General features: G+C 39.6%; 1 protein-coding gene across 1 annotated transcript; it reads left to right on the forward strand.

Moving 5' to 3' along the window:
- Positions 1–1,255: 1,255 nt before the first annotated feature.
- Positions 1,256–22,069, forward strand: RBM5 (RNA binding motif protein 5). Its single transcript, XM_079964414.1, has 25 exons — positions 1,256–1,411; positions 2,356–2,411; positions 6,418–6,643; positions 7,107–7,265; positions 7,400–7,469; positions 7,906–7,979; positions 10,069–10,152; positions 11,324–11,384; positions 11,541–11,606; positions 12,727–12,887; positions 13,295–13,392; positions 13,589–13,676; positions 13,800–13,877; positions 14,729–14,801; positions 15,185–15,273; positions 15,652–15,730; positions 16,675–16,766; positions 17,362–17,523; positions 17,999–18,145; positions 18,224–18,298; positions 18,975–19,154; positions 19,793–19,867; positions 20,584–20,681; positions 20,767–20,896; positions 21,426–22,069. The coding sequence occupies exons 2-25, from the start codon at positions 2,395–2,397 to the stop codon at positions 21,549–21,551; spliced, it is 2,508 nt and encodes an 835-aa protein (XP_079820540.1). The 5' UTR covers positions 1,256–1,411; positions 2,356–2,394; the 3' UTR covers positions 21,552–22,069.
- Positions 22,070–22,379: the final 310 nt, after the last annotated feature.

Raw genomic sequence — 22,379 nt, forward strand, 5'->3', positions numbered from 1 at the left:
GGTGGGGCAGCCAGGAAGCGATCCACTGTGGCCACATCTATTAGAGAAGGTCAGGGCTGGCTGAGACCAGGAACAGGACGATCGCTACACATGACAAAATGTTGCTGCAGGTTTCACTTGCAGTTCCCTAAGCATTAGTCCTTTATAAATAGTAGCTCAAAGCTTATTTTTGGAAAGTCACCGTTTTGGCTGAACTCTATTTCTACAGGCGCAGTCATTCTGCAGTGTAAGGTGTCGCTCCTGAAAGTGGCTGTTGAAGGATATTTTGGTATTGAGAGGCATCCCACCTCTACCCACCCGCGCCAGCCATTTTGGGAGGGTTAGAATTCGGGGGGGTGTGTGTGGTAAAATTGGGAGATCGCTTTCTCGCTCGCCCCATTTATGTGGAGACCATCTTCCCCGCCATTTCATACGGTGAGTAAACAAGCGGCAAGCCTTTTGTTTCCCTGTCCTTAGTAAGGCCCGTTTATGTATTTGCAATAGGACCAAAAATAAGACCAGAATCCGCCTTGACTAGGCGCCTCTGGAGAGGGAGGGGCGGCGCCGGCTACAAAGCGACTCAGTGGAGCGACGGTCGAGACGTTTCCCCATTCCTGTGTACAGTATATGCTTCCTCAACAGTAAGCCTCACTGTGCCCAAGGAGACATAATACCAAGTAAATGCGCACAGGATCGCACCCATTACGTGCTTCGCTTGTTTCTCCAGAACGTGGCAATTCTGCAGAAAAGGCTTTTCTATAGACTGCATGTGAATTGCGATGTACCATTAAGGCGTGTGTTAGAAAGTCTACTTAATATCATTTCGCCATTATTATTATTTTTTAAAAAATTAAACATCATCATGGTGCATTCACACACTCCAGACTTCTGTTCAGCTCGCCGGCTTTATGAAATGGCCGTGATTGCCGGCGATGTCAATTTCACAAAATGGTTGTCTGCCCAGCGGGATCTTTGCAGTCGCTGCACATCACTTTTGCACAAAGTAGGCTCCGTGGCCGGCGGGGAGGAAACCCCGGGAGATGCTTGAGTCATGGGTCTACTTGGGAGCGACAAGCTTGCCGCGGTGGGTCTAGCTTCACATCTCTGATGTCCCATCACGAACATTTTTGGGCACAATCCCGCTCTTCGCCCTCCCTCCCCCACCCCGCGAAACGCAATAAACGAAGGTTGGGCTCCAGCACACCGACGCTACCCAGCAGGCCGCGCGGAGCTCAAGGCTGCCTCTCGAGCTCGCGGCTCGCTGGAAGCTTCCAGGAGGAGGAGCGAGGAGGCGGGGAGCGCGAGGGATTGTGGGTAGAAGACGGCGAGCTCCCCTTCAGCGCCATTTTGTGGTGTTTGACAGAAGCTGGTGTGGCTACTGCTGTAGCTGTTGCGGTGGCAGAGGCGGCCCTTGGCCCATTTCCCCTCCCCGGTAGGTACTGAAAATCGGGTTTCCGATGCGGAGACGGCTATATAGTCAGTAGAGAAGAACTCGGGAAGAGTCCTTAGTCTGATTTGGGAATAACGAATTATATTTTTTTTTTTTTTGCTCTTCATAAGACTTTTAAGCCGTAACTGGAGCCTCCTACAGCTTCAGAGGCGCCAAAGAGCGAGCGAGAGAGAGAAGAGGCGCCATAGGAAGCCCGGTTTTTTGGGGGGGGGGCGCGGAGGTGGGCGCGGCGGTTTGGAGTGCCAACCGTCCGCTTTCTGAAGCAGGGGAAGGCTTAGGAAATGCTTCTTCGGTGGGAAGGAGCTTCAGTTTTAGGTGTCTCTTTAAATGCCTTTCCGTCCCTTCCTCCGAGTCGCCGCCTCCCCTTCATTGCGTTTGTGGCGAACTCCGCATAATTGCTATTGTGGTCCCTATTGTTGGTCGCCGCCGGTGTGGTTGCGTCCTGCGTTTCTCTCTCTCTCTCTGTCTGCTGCGGAATATCGGCCACCATTAAACGCCGCCCTGTCAGCCAGTCTCTTGCAATGCCCAGCGGGAGGCACCCGTTGTAGAAAGGATTCTTCTGGTTTAACTTAACCAAGACCAGCGTGGCCATTCCGCTTCTGACTTATCTATTCCTTCCCAACATAAGCGTACCTTAAGAGTCACTTTTTGTGAATTTCTAAATATGTCTTTTAACACCTCGGCAGATAACCCTTTTTCAGCGATTCCCTGATTATCTTGTTACTGTTTTTCTTTTTTGCTGCAGACATAGCATTAGGAGCGAGGGTACTGAAAGCCATTTTTTTAGTTCAAAGTACGCTGTTGGAGGGGCATTCATTACTAGGGTGTCTTTTGTAGGCTTTACTTTGGAGCCTTGCATTTCTGCACTATGCTTTAAAAATGATCGGTTCGGTGTCTGCATTGATTGTTTTTCTTCTCCTAAATAGACAACTCAATTCACTAGAAGCAGGAACTGAAGGCAAGCCATGGGTTCTGACAAACGGTAGGCAAAAGCAAACATTAAAGTATTACATAATGGTGGCTGCAATTTCAGAGATGTAGATTGATGAAATATGAAAAACACTTTTTTCCCTGATGTGTTCCAGATCTGTGGTGAATGTATCTCTTTAGCAATCTTCAGGCGTTACTTGCATGATGGGAACATGTGTGGCCAGGGCGGCTGCATGGTCACTTGTTTAGCCCTGCCCCAAGTTGAATAGCCCCTGCTTCTGCCTTTTTGAAGCAGAGTGCCTATTTGCTCTACAGTATAAAAAACCTGGACAGTCAGGGTTCTAAATTGTGTAGGAAGCTTGCATGCACCTCGTTGGATCACACCAAATATCCATCTTGTTCAGCATCTTGTTTTTACAGTAGCCAGCAAATGCCTGTGGTAGCTTGCAAGCAGCACTTGGTTTTAGCAGCACTCTGCCCACATATGATCTTTGGCAACTGGTATTCAGAGGCATATTGCTTCCAGTGTCATTAATTTGTTTAAATCTTTTTTTAAAGCCTTCCAAGATAGCCCTTATTAGATCTTGTAGGAATGAATTCCATAGTTTTAAATGCTGTGGGAAAAACATTTTTTATTGTCCAGAATTTTCCCACATTCAGTTTCACTGAATGATCCCAAGTACTGTGAGAAATGCTTTTCTCTATCCCCCTTCTGCACATCATTCATAATTTGGTACGCCTTTATCAGATCCTCCCTTACTTTCCCTTTTTAAATTTAAAAGGCTCCACATGTTGAAACCTTTCCTCATAAGGGGTTGTTTCATCCCCATGATCATATTCAATCTCCCTTTTTCAGCTCTACAACATTCTTTTTAGAAACAGAAGCCATAATTGTACTCCATATTCTGTGTATGGTCAAACCAAAGATTCGTATAACCATATTATGATAGTAATAGCTTTATTTTCAGTGACTTTCCTAATGATCCTTAATATGAAAATCATCATTTTCACCGCTGCTGCACAACACACATTTTCATCAAACTATTCACTATTATCCCAAGGTCCTCTTCCCTGTCAGTTACTACCTGTTCGGATCCTATATAAACACATGTGAAGTTGAGATACTTTTTGCCCCAATGTGCCTTATTTTACACTTGATTATGTTGAATTGCATTTTCCATTTTAATAGCCATTTACCCATTTTGGATGGATCCTTTTGGAGCACCTTGCAATACTTTTTGTTCTTAACACCTTGAATGATTTGGTGGGATCAGCAAACTTGGTCGCCTCGCTGCTCACCACTAGATCCATTCACAACAAAGAAGTAAAATTTCTAGTTACTCTAAATGACAGTGCCCTTGAACAGTTGGCCATGGAAAAGAACAGAAGGGTGGTGACCCCTCTACTTGATCTTTGGCATCCAGCACCTTTTGTGACTTGTAAATGTTATTGAATTGACTACAAACAGTGACCATAATGCTTTCAAATTGAACATACATGTAAGTGAACAATTGCCAAGATAGTCACACTTGACTTCAAAAGAAGAAACTTCACAATGGTTGGGGGGTTGTTCAAAACTATAATAATAAAAGCTCAGCTAAATTGCAGGTGAGAATGGATACCATCAAGCCAATGTAATTAATGAGCAAAGTCAAATAATTATATGGAGTAAGGTTTCTTTAAATAAGTAGAAGTCCTATCCAAATCAGAACAAAAAGGAACACAAACTTGGCAAAAAGAAATGCAAATGGACAATGAGGGATGGAAAAAAGCACACTGCCAGTAGCCATAGATAGCCCTCTATGAATTTATGCTGATCCTTTTTTAAAGCCATCCCAGTTGGTAATCAGTGCCTCCTGTGGAGAAACACTTTCTTTTGTCCCTTAGTGCAGGGGTCAGCAAGGTTTATCTTGCCTGTGCTGGATCTGTCCCATGGAGATCCCTCCATGGGCCGGATTGTGGGTGCGCGTGAGCACACCCCCTGCGATTTTCAGCGCCGTGGAAGCGAGTCACCGCACTGTTGTAGTTTAGTGCGTGGGCGGGCAACTCGGTTCGGGGGCAGCTCATGGACCGGTCAAACGACCTCCATGGGCCGCTTCATGGGCTTCCGGCCCATGGGCCTTAGGTTGCTGACCCTTGCCCTAGTGCCTAAAAAAATCTAAACCCCTCCTACTGTCATCACTTGTCTTATCCATACATTGAGATTAATCACCTGTGCCTGTCTAGCACATTGAACATGTAGCATTTCAGAGAAAGCTACATTGAAGTTCTTAGCTTTCAATCTGCAACCAAGCAACCTAGAATACAATCCCTGCTTCAGAGTATATGTCACAAGATGATGGGAGGACCTGTAATCTTTGAGTCTGGTCCTAAATGCACAACCCCTTTCGCCAGATGTCCTTGTGTGTTGATGCTTTCCCTGTATGCGTTCACTTTACACAGGTAAAGTAATAAAAGCTGCTTTGATTGTTTTGATGGAAAGGAAGAGTAAAAATGTGTTTAATAAATAAAAGTGTTTTTTATAAAGCACTTGAACCACTTTTGTGCATGTATTAACATAGAAAAACAGTTGTGTATTTAACATATTAAAGAAATACACAACACTAACACAACTAAAAAATAGCTAATACGTTAGTTACAAGAAGCTGAGCAAGAGAGTGTACAATACTTAGGACCCAACTATTTGTATATTTTACCACATCAGTGTAAACAGTAAATAAGGACATACATCCCTGTAAATTTAAATAATCCCTGAAAGCTAACGATTTTGGAGTTCATTTTTTAACAAATAGATTTCTTATTTTTTGTCTTTACAAATGTTAAGTAAGATGCATATTAAGTAATTTTTTAGCATTCTAGCTGTGTCCCAAATACTATAAAAACAAATCCCAAAAGGCAGGTAGGGAATTTGTTTTCCAGTGAAATGCTATTGAGATTTTAAAAGCAGTTAATGTAGCAATCATTTCTACAACTGTGTTGTCTTCTTAAGTAATTTACAACACAATCCTGTACACATTTTCTTAAGTCCTGTCTCCCCCAAAGCTTATTACCTAGCAATTGGTTTGGGGATTGTAACTCTGAAATCTAAAATCCTGAAGTTACCTTTTATTTGTTAAGTGTAAAACAGCCAAATTCCAACATTTACTTTTTTATATACATGCAAAAAGAGAGTGCAATTTTCATGCTGTCTTCTATAGCTATTTAGTCAGTCATCAATTAATTTAATTTTTTTTATAGAGGTAAAAATCACATGAAAAAATACTTGATTTTTTTTTCCAATTTAACATTAGTTAGGATTTCTTAAAATGAATGTCTCCCTATAAAGTCACAAGTGCATAATAATTCTTATTAGTCAAAGTTGTACCTGAAATTACCCTGGGCCAGCTTTATATATTCCTGGGTAGCTCTTTATGAAAAGGGAGAATCACATGCAAATTACAGACAGTGACCTGACTGCACACATGTGCATTGCATTGAACCCAGAAGTAACACAAAAAGGGGTGGGGTGTTTGCAGGTTTTTTTCAGTGGTGTTTCAAATACCGTATTGGCCTGAATATAAGCCTCACTTTTCCCCCAATTTCCAACCATGAAAAGTTTAAGTGCGGCTTAAATTTGCGACCTTACAAAAATTGGCTTTTATGATATCTCTGCTGAAACAGACATACGGTAAAACAGAACAGGTATGAGTCCCTGCTGAATTTTAAGGGAGTGGCTTATATTCGGGTATTGTCTCTCTCTCTCTCCCCCCCCCTTGAATTTTAAAGGTGTGGCTTATATTTGGGCCAATACGGCATATGTGATTTCACTTTAAGGTGCAATTACTTAGAATGTAGCCCCCACATAATTTGGGAGTTACTTGTATAGCCATGTGTTTTTCTCTCTCTCTCTTTCTCTTTCTCTTTCTTTTTAAGCCATTGTACTATGATGTCCCAGTGTGGTTGGGGCTACTTGGGGCTTTATTTGATTGTTTTTTTGTATAACCCTGCTGACCCTGTTAAAAGCTTTGCTGATTAATTACATTTTTCAAGCTGTCTGACTTGACCAACTCTTTGTGTAGTGTGAGCAGAACTGAACGGAGCGGAAGATACGGCTCTATCATAGATAGAGATGATCGTGATGAGCGGGACTCCAGAAGTCGTCGACGGGATTCTGACTATAAAAGATCTAGCGAGGAGCGCAGAAGTGACAGATACGATGATTACCGGGATTACGATAGTCGGGATTATGATGGCAGAGATTATGATGGTAGAGATTATGATGGTAGAGATTATGACAGTCCTGAGGTGAGCGTAATGTCTGTGTACATGGAAAGTTTTGAACAACACATGTTTTAACTTTGGTTACTGTTATGCAGAAATGGGAAACAGGTGGCCCTCCAAATACTCTTGGTTAGCATTTTCCATCATCCTTGACCATTGTCCATTCTGGCTGGGACTGATGGTGATTGGAGAACCTCGACTGTTGGAGGGCTACAGGTTCCTTATCCCTGGCATAATGAGTGTTTTTGTATTGTGCTGTTTCCTGTGTTAATAAATGGTACACTTCCTAGCTTTACTTACTATATGGAGCTCATATGGTCAATATTTTTTCTGGATACTGTAGAAAGTAAACGTTGTATCTCATGTTTCTCAAGCAAAGAAAGGATTGTTTGAATATGAATTGAATGATTTTCACAAGTCCTGGTTTTTTTTTTAATGGATAAACTGCTATAGAGTCAGCTTGCTAAAACACATGCTTACTTGGCAGAGAGAGCGTGAACGCGAGCGGCGTAATAGTGACAAATCAGAAGATGGATATCATTCTGATGGGGACTATGGAGAGCATGACTATCGAAATGACAATGATGAGAAAGAAAGCAAGACCATCATGTTGCGTGGGCTCCCTATCACTGTTACAGACTATGATGTAAGTAATACTTAACTATTGTCTTTAGAATATTTGGATTGCATTAGAATAAATGCTGAAACAGCTTATATAATCTTGAAAAGCACTCAATTTTTAATATTAATAGTTTTTTAAAAAATTAAACTTGCATACAGATTCGCGAGATCATTGAGTCCTGTGAAGGCCCTCGGCCTGCGGATGTGAGGCTGATGAAGAGAAAGACAGGTGAGAATGTTAACCTATTTTTTTTGGCAGTACCTTCCTCTTCCCCAGGCCTAAAACGTTTTCCCCACACCTGCAAGTACAATCAGAATGAAAGGTTTGCCATGGGTAAGGAATTTAGCCTTTTGAAAGGCTATAGATAGTGGAAGAAGCCTTCAGATTTTTATATATTAAAGGGTATGGTAAGTAACACCTACTGTTAATTTGTTTTTAAACTTTAGTAGTTCATTGCATGGTTACCTTTAAACATGGATCCCATTCAGGTGTTAAGGCAGCTTGGTTTCCTTGCCATGGCAAAACAAGAAGCAAATTCAGAGTTGACGTCGCATTTATAAAACTGCTTTGTCATGAAGTAATGAAGCAGTTGGAGAGAGATTCACCTGTTTTAAAGGAACTGACTAACACAACTATCCCGTCTATATCTGAATGCTGTCTCTAGGTGTAAGCCGTGGTTTCGCCTTCGTGGAGTTTTATCACTTTCAAGATGCTACCAGCTGGATGGAAGCCAATCAGGTTGCTTCACTCACAAAGTCTAGATTATTCCTGAAAATGGAACAAGTCTGTACAGTTTTTAAAAAGGAATAAATGAAAGGCTGAAGGAGTGGTTTGTTCCAAAACCATGACTTCCTAAAGATTAAAAGCTTTGTATATGTTAAAATTTTCGAAATGTGTTATAGTGCTAGAGAGCCCCAGTAGATTTGCCAAGCTGCCTGTTATAAAACCAGCAGATTACTATTCTGATAATAACGTAGCATTTTACCTGACTGATTTGGTCTCTAAACATTATTTCCATAGTAACTTCTCAAGTTTCAAACCATACAGGCTTTTCTGAATGCAGTAATACTGTATGTGCTTTATGCCAACACTAGCTGTGAAAGGGCAGTCTATTAAACTGCAGCTGCACTTTTATAGTAACGCATATGCCTTTTCAATATTACTTAACAAATGAAAGTGGAACATTGTGGAGTATTACTAATGTAATCAACAAAAAATTGTAATTAAAATAATAGTGAAATATCTCCCTGCTTATTTCCAGTGCATTGGTATGCTTCAGGATTACTAATACTTCAGTTTTTCATAGCAAAACTTCTCTCCCACTGAATCGCTGTAAAGCTAGACCTATGCAGCTGGTGGAGATATTAAAAATCTATAAAGAGCAGAAATACAATTATTGTGGCTTAAAAACAAGATTGAAAATGCATCTTTTGCTGAATTTTTCCACTTCTGACATCCAATAACCAGAAGTATAATGAGTATTTCTTTGGACTTCAAATCATGGGCAACCACCACAACACATAAGCTGAAAGAGTACCTAATCCTTGCATGCATTAAATGACTTTTATGGTGTTCATAGCATGCATTGGTGGCGCAGATGGGTGCCTGAATTAACATTAACTGGATTTACTAGTAAACTCTGCACAATTTTTAACATATACAAAGCTATATCAGTATTCATCTTATTGAATAAATTTCAAATTCACTCCAAAAAAATAACCACACATCCTCTAGCATTAGGGAAAAGTAGTCAAGTCTCCCCAGTGGCCCTGATGCTAACTGTCAGACAAACATGATTTAGTGTAAATATGCCAGCAACTTGTGTGTGCATAACCCAGTTTGTTCTGGGTCCTTCAACCTTCCCCTTACTTGCCTACTCTAGCAATAAAAGGATGAAATCTGCACCCTATAAGTTTCTTCATGCCATTTATATTTAGAACTTTATTTTCTGACGTAATATTTTAGCTAAAAATTAGGTTTAACATACACATCTTGACATACTTAAAGGTGCATCTCTCTGAATGAATAGCTGTTAATGGCTTACAGAAATTAGGGGAGGGATAGGGGAACTATGTATATGTAGGAATCAATAAAGTTTAAGTTGAGAAACTTGGCTTCTTCGTATACATTTAATCAGCTAATCGTTATAGCGTCAATCTAACTTTGAAGGGGCACTGAGAGCAAAATGAACTGGTACCCTATTGTGAAATTTCAGTAGCATTGTAGTTATTTGAAGAAAGCTAATATCTGAAGAATGCAAATTTCTTACACAAGCTTTTATGTGAACCGATGAATTAGTCAAAAAAGATTCATACTGAACATGTGTTCAGTTCATGACCTTTTGTTCAGCCTCCAGGAAGCTAACCAGGGTCCTCTTGGGAGAAATTACTGTACTTTCAAGGGGCGCTTCATGAAGAAAGCAACTGAAAACAACCCATTTGTTTTGAAGTTTTAAATTTCTAGGGTGTTTGGAGTTGGGAAAGAAGTGAAGCAATCACTTGACAATATTTTTTAAAGCGTGTTGCTATGCCAGTAGGACTCGGTCTCCTTTGAGACATTTCCTGGTTCCATGTCAGCGCTTAGTTTTGGCAGCTTGATCAACACTCCCTGATTTCGTTTACTTTTACTGCACATCCCATTTTCTTACTGCCCGTGTCCTGCAGGATTGAATGGGCAGAGTGTAGGAGGCGGTGGTTGGTTCTCTACGTCCTCCCCATATGTTGTCCATTTAATTCATGAGCACTGAATCCTCCGAAGTGTGCTCTGCCATGGGAAAATGGACATCTGTGCCGTGATACAGGAATAACTAAATGTGCTTTTTTTGCAGAAAAAACTGTTGATTCAAGGGAAACAAATCGCAATGCACTACAGTAATCCCAGGCCTAAATTTGAAGACTGGCTTTGCAACAAGGTAAAGCAATGTTTCACATCTTTCCTAGTTGCTCTTTAACTTCATTAATCATTATTGACTACACCCATAGAAGTGACTTAAATTTTAGTAACATTTAAAATTCAGAGTTATTACAGCAAAATCTAAATAAATTATAAGGCTTGCCACAAACAAGTACAAACAGTTCAGCAAGAATATACATACCCAGGGAATGATCTGAAGGTGTGAGAGGCCATTCCTTGCTGAAGCTAAGCAGGTCTGTGTCTAGTATTCAGTGCCTGGTTTGGTGACTTTTCTGGGAACCACTAGTGTACAGTGGTGCCTCGCAAGACAAAAAGAATCCGTTCCGCGATTCTCTTCGTCTAGCGGTTTTTTCGTCTTGCGAAGCAAGCCCATTGACAGCTTAGCGGATTAGCGCTATTAGCGGTCTAGTGGCTTTTAGCGATCAGCTGAGAAGCGGCTTATCAGCGGATCAGCTGTTAAGCGGCTTAGCAGCTTAGGAAAAGCGGGGAAAAAGCGAAAAAACCCCGCGGGAACTCGCAATATTTTTTTGTCTTGTGAAGCAACCCCATAGAGAAATTCGTTTAGCGAAGCGCCTCCAAAACGGAAAACCCTTTCGTCTAGCGGGTTTTCCGTCTTGCGAGGCGTTCGTCTTGCGGGGCACCACTGTACTTCCCTGGGTTCCACATTGGAAGAAAAGCGGGAGATAAATATGAGAAAATAGAAAGGTTAACAAACTTTAAAGGCAAAAACAACTGATTATTGGCTTTATGTAGAGATGGTACGGTGTTCTAAAACGATGAGAAATTCTGTGTGTTTTCCCTTCTCTGCTCTTAATGCACGTTCCAGGGCTATAGACCCATGCAGCTGATGGAACTGTGAGCTCTACCTCTTCTCAACACTGAACAATGTTTACTCCAAATTCAGTGATTCTGTAATATTTCAATAGAAAGATGGGCATTGCCAAGAAAATGCTATAGAGGATAGGCTAGTTTATTTTATAGAGGCTACTTGCAGAATTGCTATTTGTGTGAACGGATAAAGTTTGTTGAGACTGGTATCTGAAGGCTGCAGATTATGATTATATGTGGTAACAGTTTCACTTTAAATTAATTGGTATAGATGTGGTATGCTACAGCAAGCTTCATCAGCTGAATGATCTAAAAATGTAATGGATTTGTTTGTTTGTTAGTGCTGCCTTTACAACTTCAGGAGGCGTCTAAAATGCTTCCGTTGTGGAGCAGATAAATTTGGTAAGTTCTATTTGAGTAACTTAAACTAAAGATATTTTTATTTCACAATTATAAGTTATGCATGTTATTCTTACTCTGACATAGAGTAGAGGCGTCTTGATGTAACAACCTAAGTTACTGCATGATTAAAATTATTTTTTCTGATTTGCAATAAAGATTCAGAACAGGAGGTACCACCTGGAGGACCAGAGGCTGTTCAGTCTGTAGACTACTACTGTGATAGTGAGTAAAGTCTCAAGTCTTCTGTTATACTGTGGAATTGGTCGGCCAAAGTGTGTGTTGCAAGACAAAGTCCATTTCCTGCCAAGTTCCCCATAGATTTGATTCAGTATTTTCATTTTCATTTCAGAAGAGTAGACCATAGGGCAGAAATCCAAGGTGCTGAAGCACAGTAACCCAGAGATTTATAAGAAGTATTGATATCGTTTTAGCTCAGGACACTTGAAACCCAAATTTAGCCCTCACAGCTGTTGCAGGGCTTTCTTTACCCCATTGTTTTCCCACCTTCCTCAGTCTTCAAGCATGTTTTTCTCTGTTGATGTTTTTTAAACTGATCTTTCTCTACCACCACTCTAAGAGCACATACTCCTCTGCTTCCCCTCCTTAGTACGTTACTCTTCTTTTTCTTTTTCATCAGTGGCTCAAGTTTCAAAATGTTCTCAGATTTCAAAAAGCTTTGCTGCAGATTTTGTAAGCTATTCTTGGTAAATAAATTTTCTAATTATGAAATGTTGAGCATAATAAAACATTTTGGCACTTTGAGAATTGGTTTTCTCTATGTTTTCCCTTCACTCACTGCCTCTCCCTCCCCTTTTTGGGTCCCTTTCTGTAGACAAGAACCCTCCCCTCCTCATTGTTTCCTCCCCTGCAATCATGTCATTTCCTATAAGACTTTATTCTCTTTATTGGGTTCTTCCTGCTCCCCATTCTTAGTACATATAGGAAAGGCCTCCTATCTAGCTTTATATTTATATTAAGAAGTTCTAACATATAGGCAACAACCGATTTATGTGATTCCAAGGGACACATGCCCGCCCCAGAAATCGCTAGGAAAGAAGGGGTGGGGCAAGCTTATACACACTCCATCATTGTGTACAATAACCCAGAACATAACTCCCACATAAATCAGGGGTTGCTTGTACTCATATTTAAAACTACATCTTACTAATGTATTCCTGTGATAGTGAGTGTAACATATAAATGACTAGGTTATATTCATATATCTTAGGTGTTATTACAAAATATTAATACAATATTTTTTAATTTATGAATTTGGTGTGTTCTTACACTTAAAGGGTAATATATGGAGCATCTTGTAATAACTTGTTATTTGTTCTCCTAGCTCTTATTCTCAGAAACATAGCCCCTCACACAGTAGTGGAATCGATCATGACAGCGCTATCACCATATGCTTCACTGGCAGTAAATAACATTCGACTTATTAAAGACAAACAGACCCAACAGAATAGAGGCTTTGCTTTTGTACAATTGTCTTCAGCAATGGTGAGAACATACTTTATTTCACTTTGATACTGAATTTCGTATATGGTCACTGGAAAAAAGTAAAAGTATTCCAGTTCAGTGAGATGTGCAGCATCTTGAGCAACTGCACCTTCTCTAGCTTTGTAGAGGTAGTGGAATTAAAGCAACTTTTGGAGGATCATCTTATTGAAGTACCACATTTATGGCTTACATAGTACTAGATGAGTGGGCAAGACACTTCTTAAATGTGGTGAGAAGGCTACAGCGTTTGGTCATTTTATCAGTCAGAGGCATTGTATCATAATAGGACAAAATATTGTGTAAAGGTATGCAGCCCACGTGATGTGCCTGCCTAGCTCAGTGCCCTTCTGAGCAATAATTTTGTGTTTTAATTTGAGCTTTGTCCAATACCTGTAATTTCTTTCTAGGATGCTTCTCAGCTGTTGCAAATTTTGCAGAGTCTTCAGCCACCTCTTAAAATAGATGGCAAAACAATTGGTGTGGATTTTGCCAAGAGTGCCAGGAAGTGAGTTTCATTAACTGCTGCTCTTTCATATTTAAAATGTATGTCAAATTTTCTCCTAATGGTAAATAATTGGAAATTGGTATTGCTGCTATATTTGCAAATGTCAGTGATAAAACAGAAATGAAAAGGTGTTTTGAAGCTTTTTATGATAGCAGGTTGTCTGTGAAATGTTCTTAGATGTTTTTCTTGTTTTTAGGGATTTGCTTCTCCCAGATGGTAATCGTGTCAGTGCTTTCTCTGTTGCTAGTACAGCCATTGCTGCAGCCCAGTGGTCATCAACCCAGGTAGGGGATCTGAGTCTAAAATTGATTGTTGTAAATGACCTTGCCTTATTCCATCAAAACAGCCTTTGTGTTTGGTTTGGTTTGGTTTGGTTTATTTACTTTACCATATCCTTTAATTTATAGCCTCAAAGTGGAGAAGGTGGAGCAGTTGACTTCAACTACCTCCAGCTGGGACAGGATGGCTATACCCAGTACACTCAGGTACGTATGACTAATATTATCTTAGGTTCACAAGTGAACGGAAATAAGTTGTCAGAAAGTTTCCTCTCTTTTCGCACCCATTCCAATGAGCTTCTGGGAGGATAATGCATCATCCCAGAATCGGATTGGGCTCTTCCCCAGTTTTTTTTTTTTTTTTTTTGCAGTTAAGCTGAACCTTAGACAGCATCATCTATAAGATTCCCCAACCCTCCAGGAGGCAGAAAACATCATTATTATGCATTTCTTTTCTATACCACTTTATATTTTAAACGAGGGGGAATCTCAAAAGCTGTTTACAACACATTAAAACATCAAATAAAACAATCCAGAATCAAACATTACTGAAGAAAGTCAAAGTATACATTCAAAACAACATAACAGGAAACTGAAGATTTCAAAATAAAACATTACAAAGGCAGTAAACCACAGAATGCAAATTTAATGCAACAAAAATATCTTAAACGTTTCGTAAGAAAACATTGCTAAAGGAAGTCAAATGTAAAATGCACATTTAAAACAGCATAATTAACAAGAGAATATCTTAAGCATACAACGCATCCTGCCAAGGGTGGTTCATGGTGGGTGGTAGCTGTAGCAGCTCAGCCCTGATGACCCTGGGTCTGCACTAAAGAGAGAACCAAAATGGTCTCCAACCTCTTCAGCAGCCTCAGCTTTTTGTAGCTGGAGTCAGTCAAGGCCCGCCCTCCCAAAGCTGGGTGGAAAAAATTCCACAGGGCAGGGAGCATGACTTCCAGGACTTTTCTTCTATAAATTTATTTCTGTTAAGAGCCAAGCCTGTGTATTTTATATTATGTACCACACAAGTAATTTTGTCTTAATTCTTTGCATAGTGTTCACAGGATTATCAGCAGTTTTACCAGAATCAAGCAGGAACATTGGACACAGATACAGCTACAATATCAGGTAACAGTTTCCTCTTCCTATTACTGTGGTAAAATTCTACTTACCCATTTTCCTGTGCAAGAGCTGTACGGAATACTCAGTGCTGGTCTCTGCATTCAGTAGAGTGGCATACAAGGGTAAACAATGAGTTTGTGCATTTGAACAGTCTAGAAAATCTAAATGCTCTAGTTCAGGCATGGCCAAACTTGGCCCTCCAACTCTTTTTTTGGGACTACAATTCCCATCATCCCTGACCACTGGTCCTGTTACCTAGGGATCATGGGAGTTGTAGTCCCAAAACAGCTGGAGGGCCAAGTTTGGCCATGCCTGCTCTAGTTGAGTAACAAAGTGCTATTGTAGTTTTTCAGATTGCTTTGCTGAACTTTTAATAACTCTATTGCCAGGTACTCCAGTGACAAGTGCTACTACAGCAGCTGTTGTTTCCCAGAGTCCTCAGTTATATAATCAACAGAACAGCTCTCCCGATTCTCCGGTAAATATAATCTGCATTCTGTTGGAGTGAGATTTTATCTTATAATAATTTGGAAGGTACATTTGCCTGAAAGATATTGGTGTGGCTTAGTAAAGCTTGCATGTATAAACTCCATTTTGGAAGTATTGACCTGTATGTAGTATACTGAATAGGTTCATTTAAGGCAGCCTTCAAGATCTAGTGAACTCCAGATGTTTTGAACCTCAGCTTCAGTTAACTGCTTTTGGCCATGCTGATTTGGCTGGTGGGAATTGTAGTTAAAAAACCATCTGGAGGGCACCAGGTTGAGGGGGACTGAGTGTAAGTTTTTTTATGTTAAGTTACTGAACAGTTGCAACTTTTAAAGATCCTATTTTTAAATTGTCCCCCCCCCCATAGACTCAAGTAGCACAGCCAGGCACTAGTGCACAGGTGCCATCAGCATCTTCAACTGGCGTGGTCCCTGGCACCAAGTATGGTAAGCAAACTTCCCTTCCAATGATTAATGGAAATAGACAGCAGTTTACACTCATATGTATTGATAGTGCTCATTTTTAGGACAAAAGTAACCATGTGGGTAGGATGAACTTGTTTTTAATCGGCTGTAGTGTTTTCCTGAAGTGAGAATATCCAAGACCTTTGGGGGTTGGGAGGCAAAATGAAAGGGCAAAGGCACTGCTGGAAGGAAATGAGTGATACAGAAAACAGGTAAAAGGGAGTTGAGAACAATTATCAGAATTGCTATGAGCAGAATTCCAGATGATGCCTGTGGGTGTCTCAGACCTAGGGCTGATCGAGACTAGTTCATTATGAGCAAGTTGGCCAGACAACTGCTGCTTTATCTTTTTTTTTTTTTTAATAATTTTTATTAACAGTTTTGTTTAAATTACAATGCCAATAAGCAATACAATATAACATCTCTTGACATAGATCTCTTCACTTCTTTGGACTCCCTCACATCTCCCGCTCCTGCGTTCCTGTTTGAACTTTTTTCCAGCAAATTTATCCCCTTATTTCTATTCTTATTATCTAATTTTCCAATGTTATATCTCTGATTTTAACTATCCTTTATTCAAATCTTAAAGAATTTAAATATAACCTACAACTTCCAAATTTTTAATCCTTCTTTAAATTTAGCTTATCTTCATAATTCACTTCATCTAGCTTAATGGTGCCAAGTTGTTTATACTCTCGCATCCTTCTTAGCATTCATACAATTTACAATATTTTTGTAGATAAATCTTGAATTTCTTCCAATCTTCTTCCACCGTCTCTTCTTCCAGGTCTCGGATTCTGCCAGTCATCTCGACAACTGCTGCTTTATCATATTTACTGTTGTGATTTGTGGTTTTCTTGACATCTACTAAGTAATGGTGATTTAACACACGCAGATAATAATAGCTCATATTTCTAAATTTTCAGCTGTTCCAGATACTTCTACATACCAATATGATGAATCATCAGGTTTCTATTATGATCCTGTAACGGGGCTCTATTATGATCCAAACTCCCAGGTAAACAGTGCTCGCAGCTCTTTTTAACTAAAAATAACATGGGGTCATAACCTGTGCCAAATCATGCATACCTTTTGGAAACAGAGTGTCAGAGTAATCTGTTTCCCAGGCCTTGAACAGTTACTGTCAGTGGAGAGTACTGTGGTAGAAGTACCAATTGTCCAACTTGGTATTAATTTGCAGTAGTGACATGTGCATTCATGCATGTGCTGTTCACAGGCTGCCATATAGCCATTTGATTGGTATGTCTTTCAAATCTTTGGTATTATCTGACACAATCTGAAGAAGTGTGCAGGCACATGAAAGCTCATACCAATAACAAACTTAGTTGGTCTCTAAGGTGCTACTGGAAGGAGTTTTTTATTTTATCTGAAACAGTGTTTGCACAGACAGTATTTCAGAAAATCAGGCTGCATAGGGAGTTTCTCTGTCGATTAATAATGTGAACCCATAAAAATCCAAATTTAACTTGAACTTGTTCTTGGTTTTGGTATCTGTCTCTACACGAGTTGCATATGAGGAAATTTATTTTTTTGAAAGGTAACTTGATGTATAGGATATAAATATGAATTGATACGGATTTTTACCCCCTCAGTACTACTACAATGCGATAACACAGCAGTATCTTTACTGGGATGGTGAGAAAGAGACCTACATGCCTGCAGCAGAGGGTACATCTTACCATCAGAATAATGCATCTTCCACAAAAGAAGGGAAAGAGAAGAAAGAGAAGCCCAAGAGTAAAACAGCTCAGCAGGTGATGATCAGAATGACAGTTTTAATTGATAAAATCAAAGTTTGCATGTTTGAACACAAAACACTCTTTTTACTTCAATCACGTAATGAAAATTGCATGTCTTATTAACAATATTAAGTGAAAAACTGGATAGCTTAAAAGTATTTGGCATCATAAGTAGGCAGGTGTGGTTACATGTTTACACTATCAGTGGGTCCCAATATGCTCAAATCACTAACAGGATGACACCTCTCGTGAACCTAGGCAATTTAGTAATAAAACCTTTAAATAACGAACTAAACACTTAAGTTGGTTATGTAAAGATTTTTAAATACATGTCTTTTCACACTAGTTTGATAGCTCATTTGACAAAATTGAGTTGCATGTGAATAACCTGAAATCTGTAGATGCGGAAAATGTGGTATTGTATGCAGATACTAAATTTGATTTGTTTTATTGGTATAGACTTAATTTATGTCAATGTTTTCCTATTTAGATTGCTAAAGACATGGAACGTTGGGCTAAGAGTCTAAACAAACAGAAGGAGAACTTCAAGAATAGCTTTCAGCCTCTGAATGCAAGGGAGGAAGAAAGACGAGAATCTGCAGCAGCTGATGCTGGCTTTGCTCTGTTTGAGAAAAAGGTAAAGGTTGGTAGGATTTAATATCGTAAAAGGATATTGTATACAGTTTTTGGGCTTAACAGTTCTTTCTTTCTTCAGGGTACCTTGTCTGAGAGACAGCAGATAATAACAGAAGTTATAAAGAATGGTGGTGAAGATGATAACCCACTGAAAGTGAGTGAATAGAAACTTGCACTGACATTAGTGTTGTTTAAGGTTTTTGTTAACATGCCTAATTCATAAATAAGTTTTGGCGAGTGCTTTCTTTGAGCTGTGAAACACGTGTTCTTTTTGTGATGGAGCAAGAATCAGAATTGATTTTTTTTGCAAGCTTATATTTAGTGGTCAGTCTTATTTCAGCTAAACATGTTAATTAATTAGGCTTCTGTGTCCTTTATGCAATAATTTAGAAGTTTGCAGACAGAGGTACTGAAAATAGGAAGGAGTATTTTGGGACGCTTTTAATCTCTGGAGTTGCAAAAGGGCTGTTGGCCATTGTGATGAAACTTTGTTGGTCTTAGCTGGGAAACTGATCTTTACAGTAACTCCTTTCTTTTTAGGGTGTTCCTTCTAAAAAGGAAGTAAAGCAACACCTGAGAGTTATGGGATATGGGACATTCAGTAGAGTTCTAATCTTGTCAGGGAAACAAATGCAATTTACACGTTCATAGGGTGCCTCTTTGTCAGGCATGTTGAGCTGTAGAACAGCAGTGGCCTGAGGTTTCCTATATCAACCCTCTAGTAGCCTGGTAGAGCCCATAACAATCTACTGTCTATCACCTGCCCTTTAGTGTGATAGAACTTGGCAGCTTGTATTTATTGGGCTAAAATGACATTACTCCTCTTCCAGCGTGGATTGGTGGCTGCTTATAGTGGAGACAGTGATAATGAAGAGGATTTCTTGGAAAGGCTGGAAAATGAAGAAGAAAAACTAACAGACTGGAAAAAAATGGCCTGTTTGTTATGTAGAAGACAGTTTCCAAATAAAGAAGCTCTAGTCAGGCACCAACAGCTCTCTGATCTTCATAAGGTAATCAACTTCTTCAAACAATAAACTCAATATTACAGAATTTTATAGTTGCCACCCAAAATAACTGAATATCAACTTGTTCTCTTGGCTTGGCGCGGGGGCGGAAGCATGGAAAGTGGTCAAGAGGATTCTAGACAAGTGGAGAGTTTCTTTTTTCCCTCTGTAGTTCGAACCTTGTCATCTTAATTATAGTTACTTTTATCTCACCTACTAAGTAATACTAAACTCCATTTTAAAAAGCACAATAAGGAATACCAACATAAAAAATGTTAGTATTTTTTCCACAGGGTAGTTGATGATAGAATGGCTCTGGCTTTGCGGGGTGGGGGGCAGTAGTGAGCTGGAGCGCACTCTTAATATTACTATGCCTGTCTATGTCTCCTGTTGGGATACTTCCCACAGGGTTGTATCCCACTCCCACATGATTGGGGGGGGGCACAACTTTTGTCTGTCTTTTTAGATACACAAAATAGTATGTGGCATTGAGCTTCTCACTTGCAGTGTTTTATTACTTATGGATATTGCTTGTTAGGAATAAAACTGTGAGGTAGTCTTAAATCAGAAAATATTTTTTAAAAAAATAGCTTCCTGTGCCAGTCTCAATTATTCAATTTTGATGATTGTTTTTTCCTATAAAGCAAAACATGGACATCTACAGGAGATCGAGACTATCAGAGCAAGAGCTTGAAGCCTTGGAAATGCGTGAGAGAGAGGTAAGTGGTATGTAAACAAGACAATAGATTTTGAGGTGTTCATTCAGCCCCCAGGCAACCATTCCACAAGCATTCTGTTGCGATCCCCAAGATTTGGGTTAATTCTATTGCTTTCAAAAAGAAATTGGAATGATAGAAATGCAAACTATGGTTCTCAAAAACGAAATAATTAAAAGATGGGAAGTCCTGGATTGAAACTTGGTAGCTGAAAAAATCTCAAGGGGAAGGAATATATCTTGCCAACCCCTGACATTTAGGAGCTTCCAGTGTCGTAGTTTTCTGCAACACAGAAAAAAATACATCTCGTTCACATGTGTCTTTTGGGGTGGGGAATAAAGATTTTAGATCAACTAGTTATGTAACCAAAATCTGCAGAATGATTGCCATTCATGTACTTTATGTATTAAGTGTTGCAATCTGGTTCAGAACTTTTTGTTGTGCCCCCTTTATTTTGTCAGCATTAAAAATGGGCAACAATTCTTAATTCTGAAAGTAATTGAATCCAGTAGCAATAGAGTGGGATCAGTCTGTATGATGTGCACCCGTTCTTTCTCTTTTTCTCCACTGTTTGGATATTGTACTTGACTCTCTTGCGTTCTATGCTGCCTACATCAATAGATGCCACATTGTTTTGCTACTTAGAAGCAGAAGGGTACTAGAGTATGTGCTGGGGTTGACAATGAGTTCAGAAGTTGATGAAATTGATATAATTTCAGATGAAATACAGAGACAGAGCAGCTGAAAGACGTGAGAAATACGGCATACCAGAGCCACCAGAGCCAAAGCGGAAAAAAGTGTTTGATGCAGGCACTGTGTATGTATTTGAAATACTTTACCATTTTACATTTAAATTAAATTCTCTAAATTTTCCTTAGTTTAACTGTGTGTTTGTTTTTTAGGAATTATGAACAGCCCACAAAAGATGGCATTGACCATAGTAATATTGGCAACAAAATGCTTCAAGCTATGGGCTGGAGGGAAGGTTCAGGATTAGGAAGGAAATGTCAAGGTATCACAGCCCCCATTGAGGTAAGCAGGGAGGAGTTGTATATGGTTATCATCCTAGATAGTTGAAAAGTGGTTTAAAAATCTGAATTACACTTAAGTACACAATCTTAAACATGCCCACGCTTCCATCTCTCTTGAATGGAGGAGAGATGCTCAGAACAAGTATGGCAGTGACAGATTTAGGTGACTTTTTCCCATTGGGAGAAACTCTCCACACTTGCTCACACCATTTTGTGCTCCTGTTTCTTTCTGCCTTTATGGATGTGACAGCCATTTTGTGTTAACTACGGCAGATGTTTTCTGAATAACACTCATGGCACTTTCCAAATGTGCACACTGGCCCAAAAAAAGGTTGCTGAATTGGGACAGCATACCTGAGGAAAATTTTTTTTGGGGGGGGGTGGATCATACTTGTTTGGCTAAAAAGTGAGTTTAAATTATTTTTCAGAGGTGGGGTGTTCTTCTCCCATTGAGACTTGTGATGAATGAAACGTAACTTCTGTGGTCATGTTTGTTTTGCTGCTACTAAAATACCTATGTTTCTTTGCAGGCTCAAGTGAGAATGAGGGGAGCTGGGCTAGGAGCAAAAGGTAGTTCTTACGGTGTCTCTACAGCAGACTCTTACAAAGATGCAGTACGGAAAGCTATGTTTGCTCGATTCACTGAAATGGAATAAGCACCGTCCATCTTGGAAGCAGAAAAGCATGAAACATCTCACCCTATTTTTCCCCAAACAGACTGTTAAAAACCTAATGACCTTGGAGGCATTGCAGTTACTTTAGTTATGGCTTGAGGTTAACTACTTCTAGTTTCAGGATTTCCATTAATTCCAGCGTGTAGTGCTTCTCTTTGTGGATCATAAAACACAAAGCACCACAGCTTCATGTTGGAAGAACCATAACTAGATTAAAAGGGGGTGCTGGATCTTTATACATTTTTGTACATAGTGTAAATTTATGTGTCATGCTATTAAATTTGTGTAGTCAAAAACCCACACCTGTCCTGTGGAGCAGTTGAGGAAGTGTTAATGTGATTTTACACTGTTATATCTGCCTACTTTGTACTGTTTCTCATTTTTGGCAAAACTTTCCTGTATATTTTGTAAGATATGTCTTTGTATAGTTTTTTTTTGAAGATTTTGATTATAGATGCCAGTCCAGGCTTCTTTCAAGAAGAAATAAAGCCTAAACCAAATTTTGTTTCTCAGCGGGGAAAGTTGATTTGTGGCAAAGAATAAGTGACAATGTCTAACTACCTGTTTGCTGATGATAACAAATAGATAGAATACCTTTGGTCCTGCTCTGAAGTATTGAGAAAAGGATGTATGTATGTATGCCATAAATGGCACCTACTGCCCTAGTTCCCATGACACCAGCAGTCCTGTTGACAACACTAACCAAGTTATTTGAGCTCTTATCACATAATTGGGGTTGTGTTACGGGAATATAGCTATCTGGGGATTAACAAATAAGAAAGATTTAGGAAGACTGCAAGTGTGCCAGCA

The sequence above is a fragment of the Podarcis cretensis genome (assembly GCF_951804945.1).
Source record: "Podarcis cretensis genome assembly, chromosome: 2".
NCBI lineage: Eukaryota > Metazoa > Chordata > Lepidosauria > Squamata > Lacertidae > Podarcis > Podarcis cretensis.

Excerpts from the sequence above, each read along its gene's own strand:
- RBM5 (XM_079964414.1), top strand. Across the intron at positions 10,153-11,323 it reads AAGACTGGCTTTGCAACAAG|TGCTGCCTTTACAACTTCAG; the intron begins GTAAAGCAATGT and ends TTTGTTTGTTAG. Across the intron at positions 19,868-20,583 it reads TGGAAATGCGTGAGAGAGAG|ATGAAATACAGAGACAGAGC; the intron begins GTAAGTGGTATG and ends ATATAATTTCAG.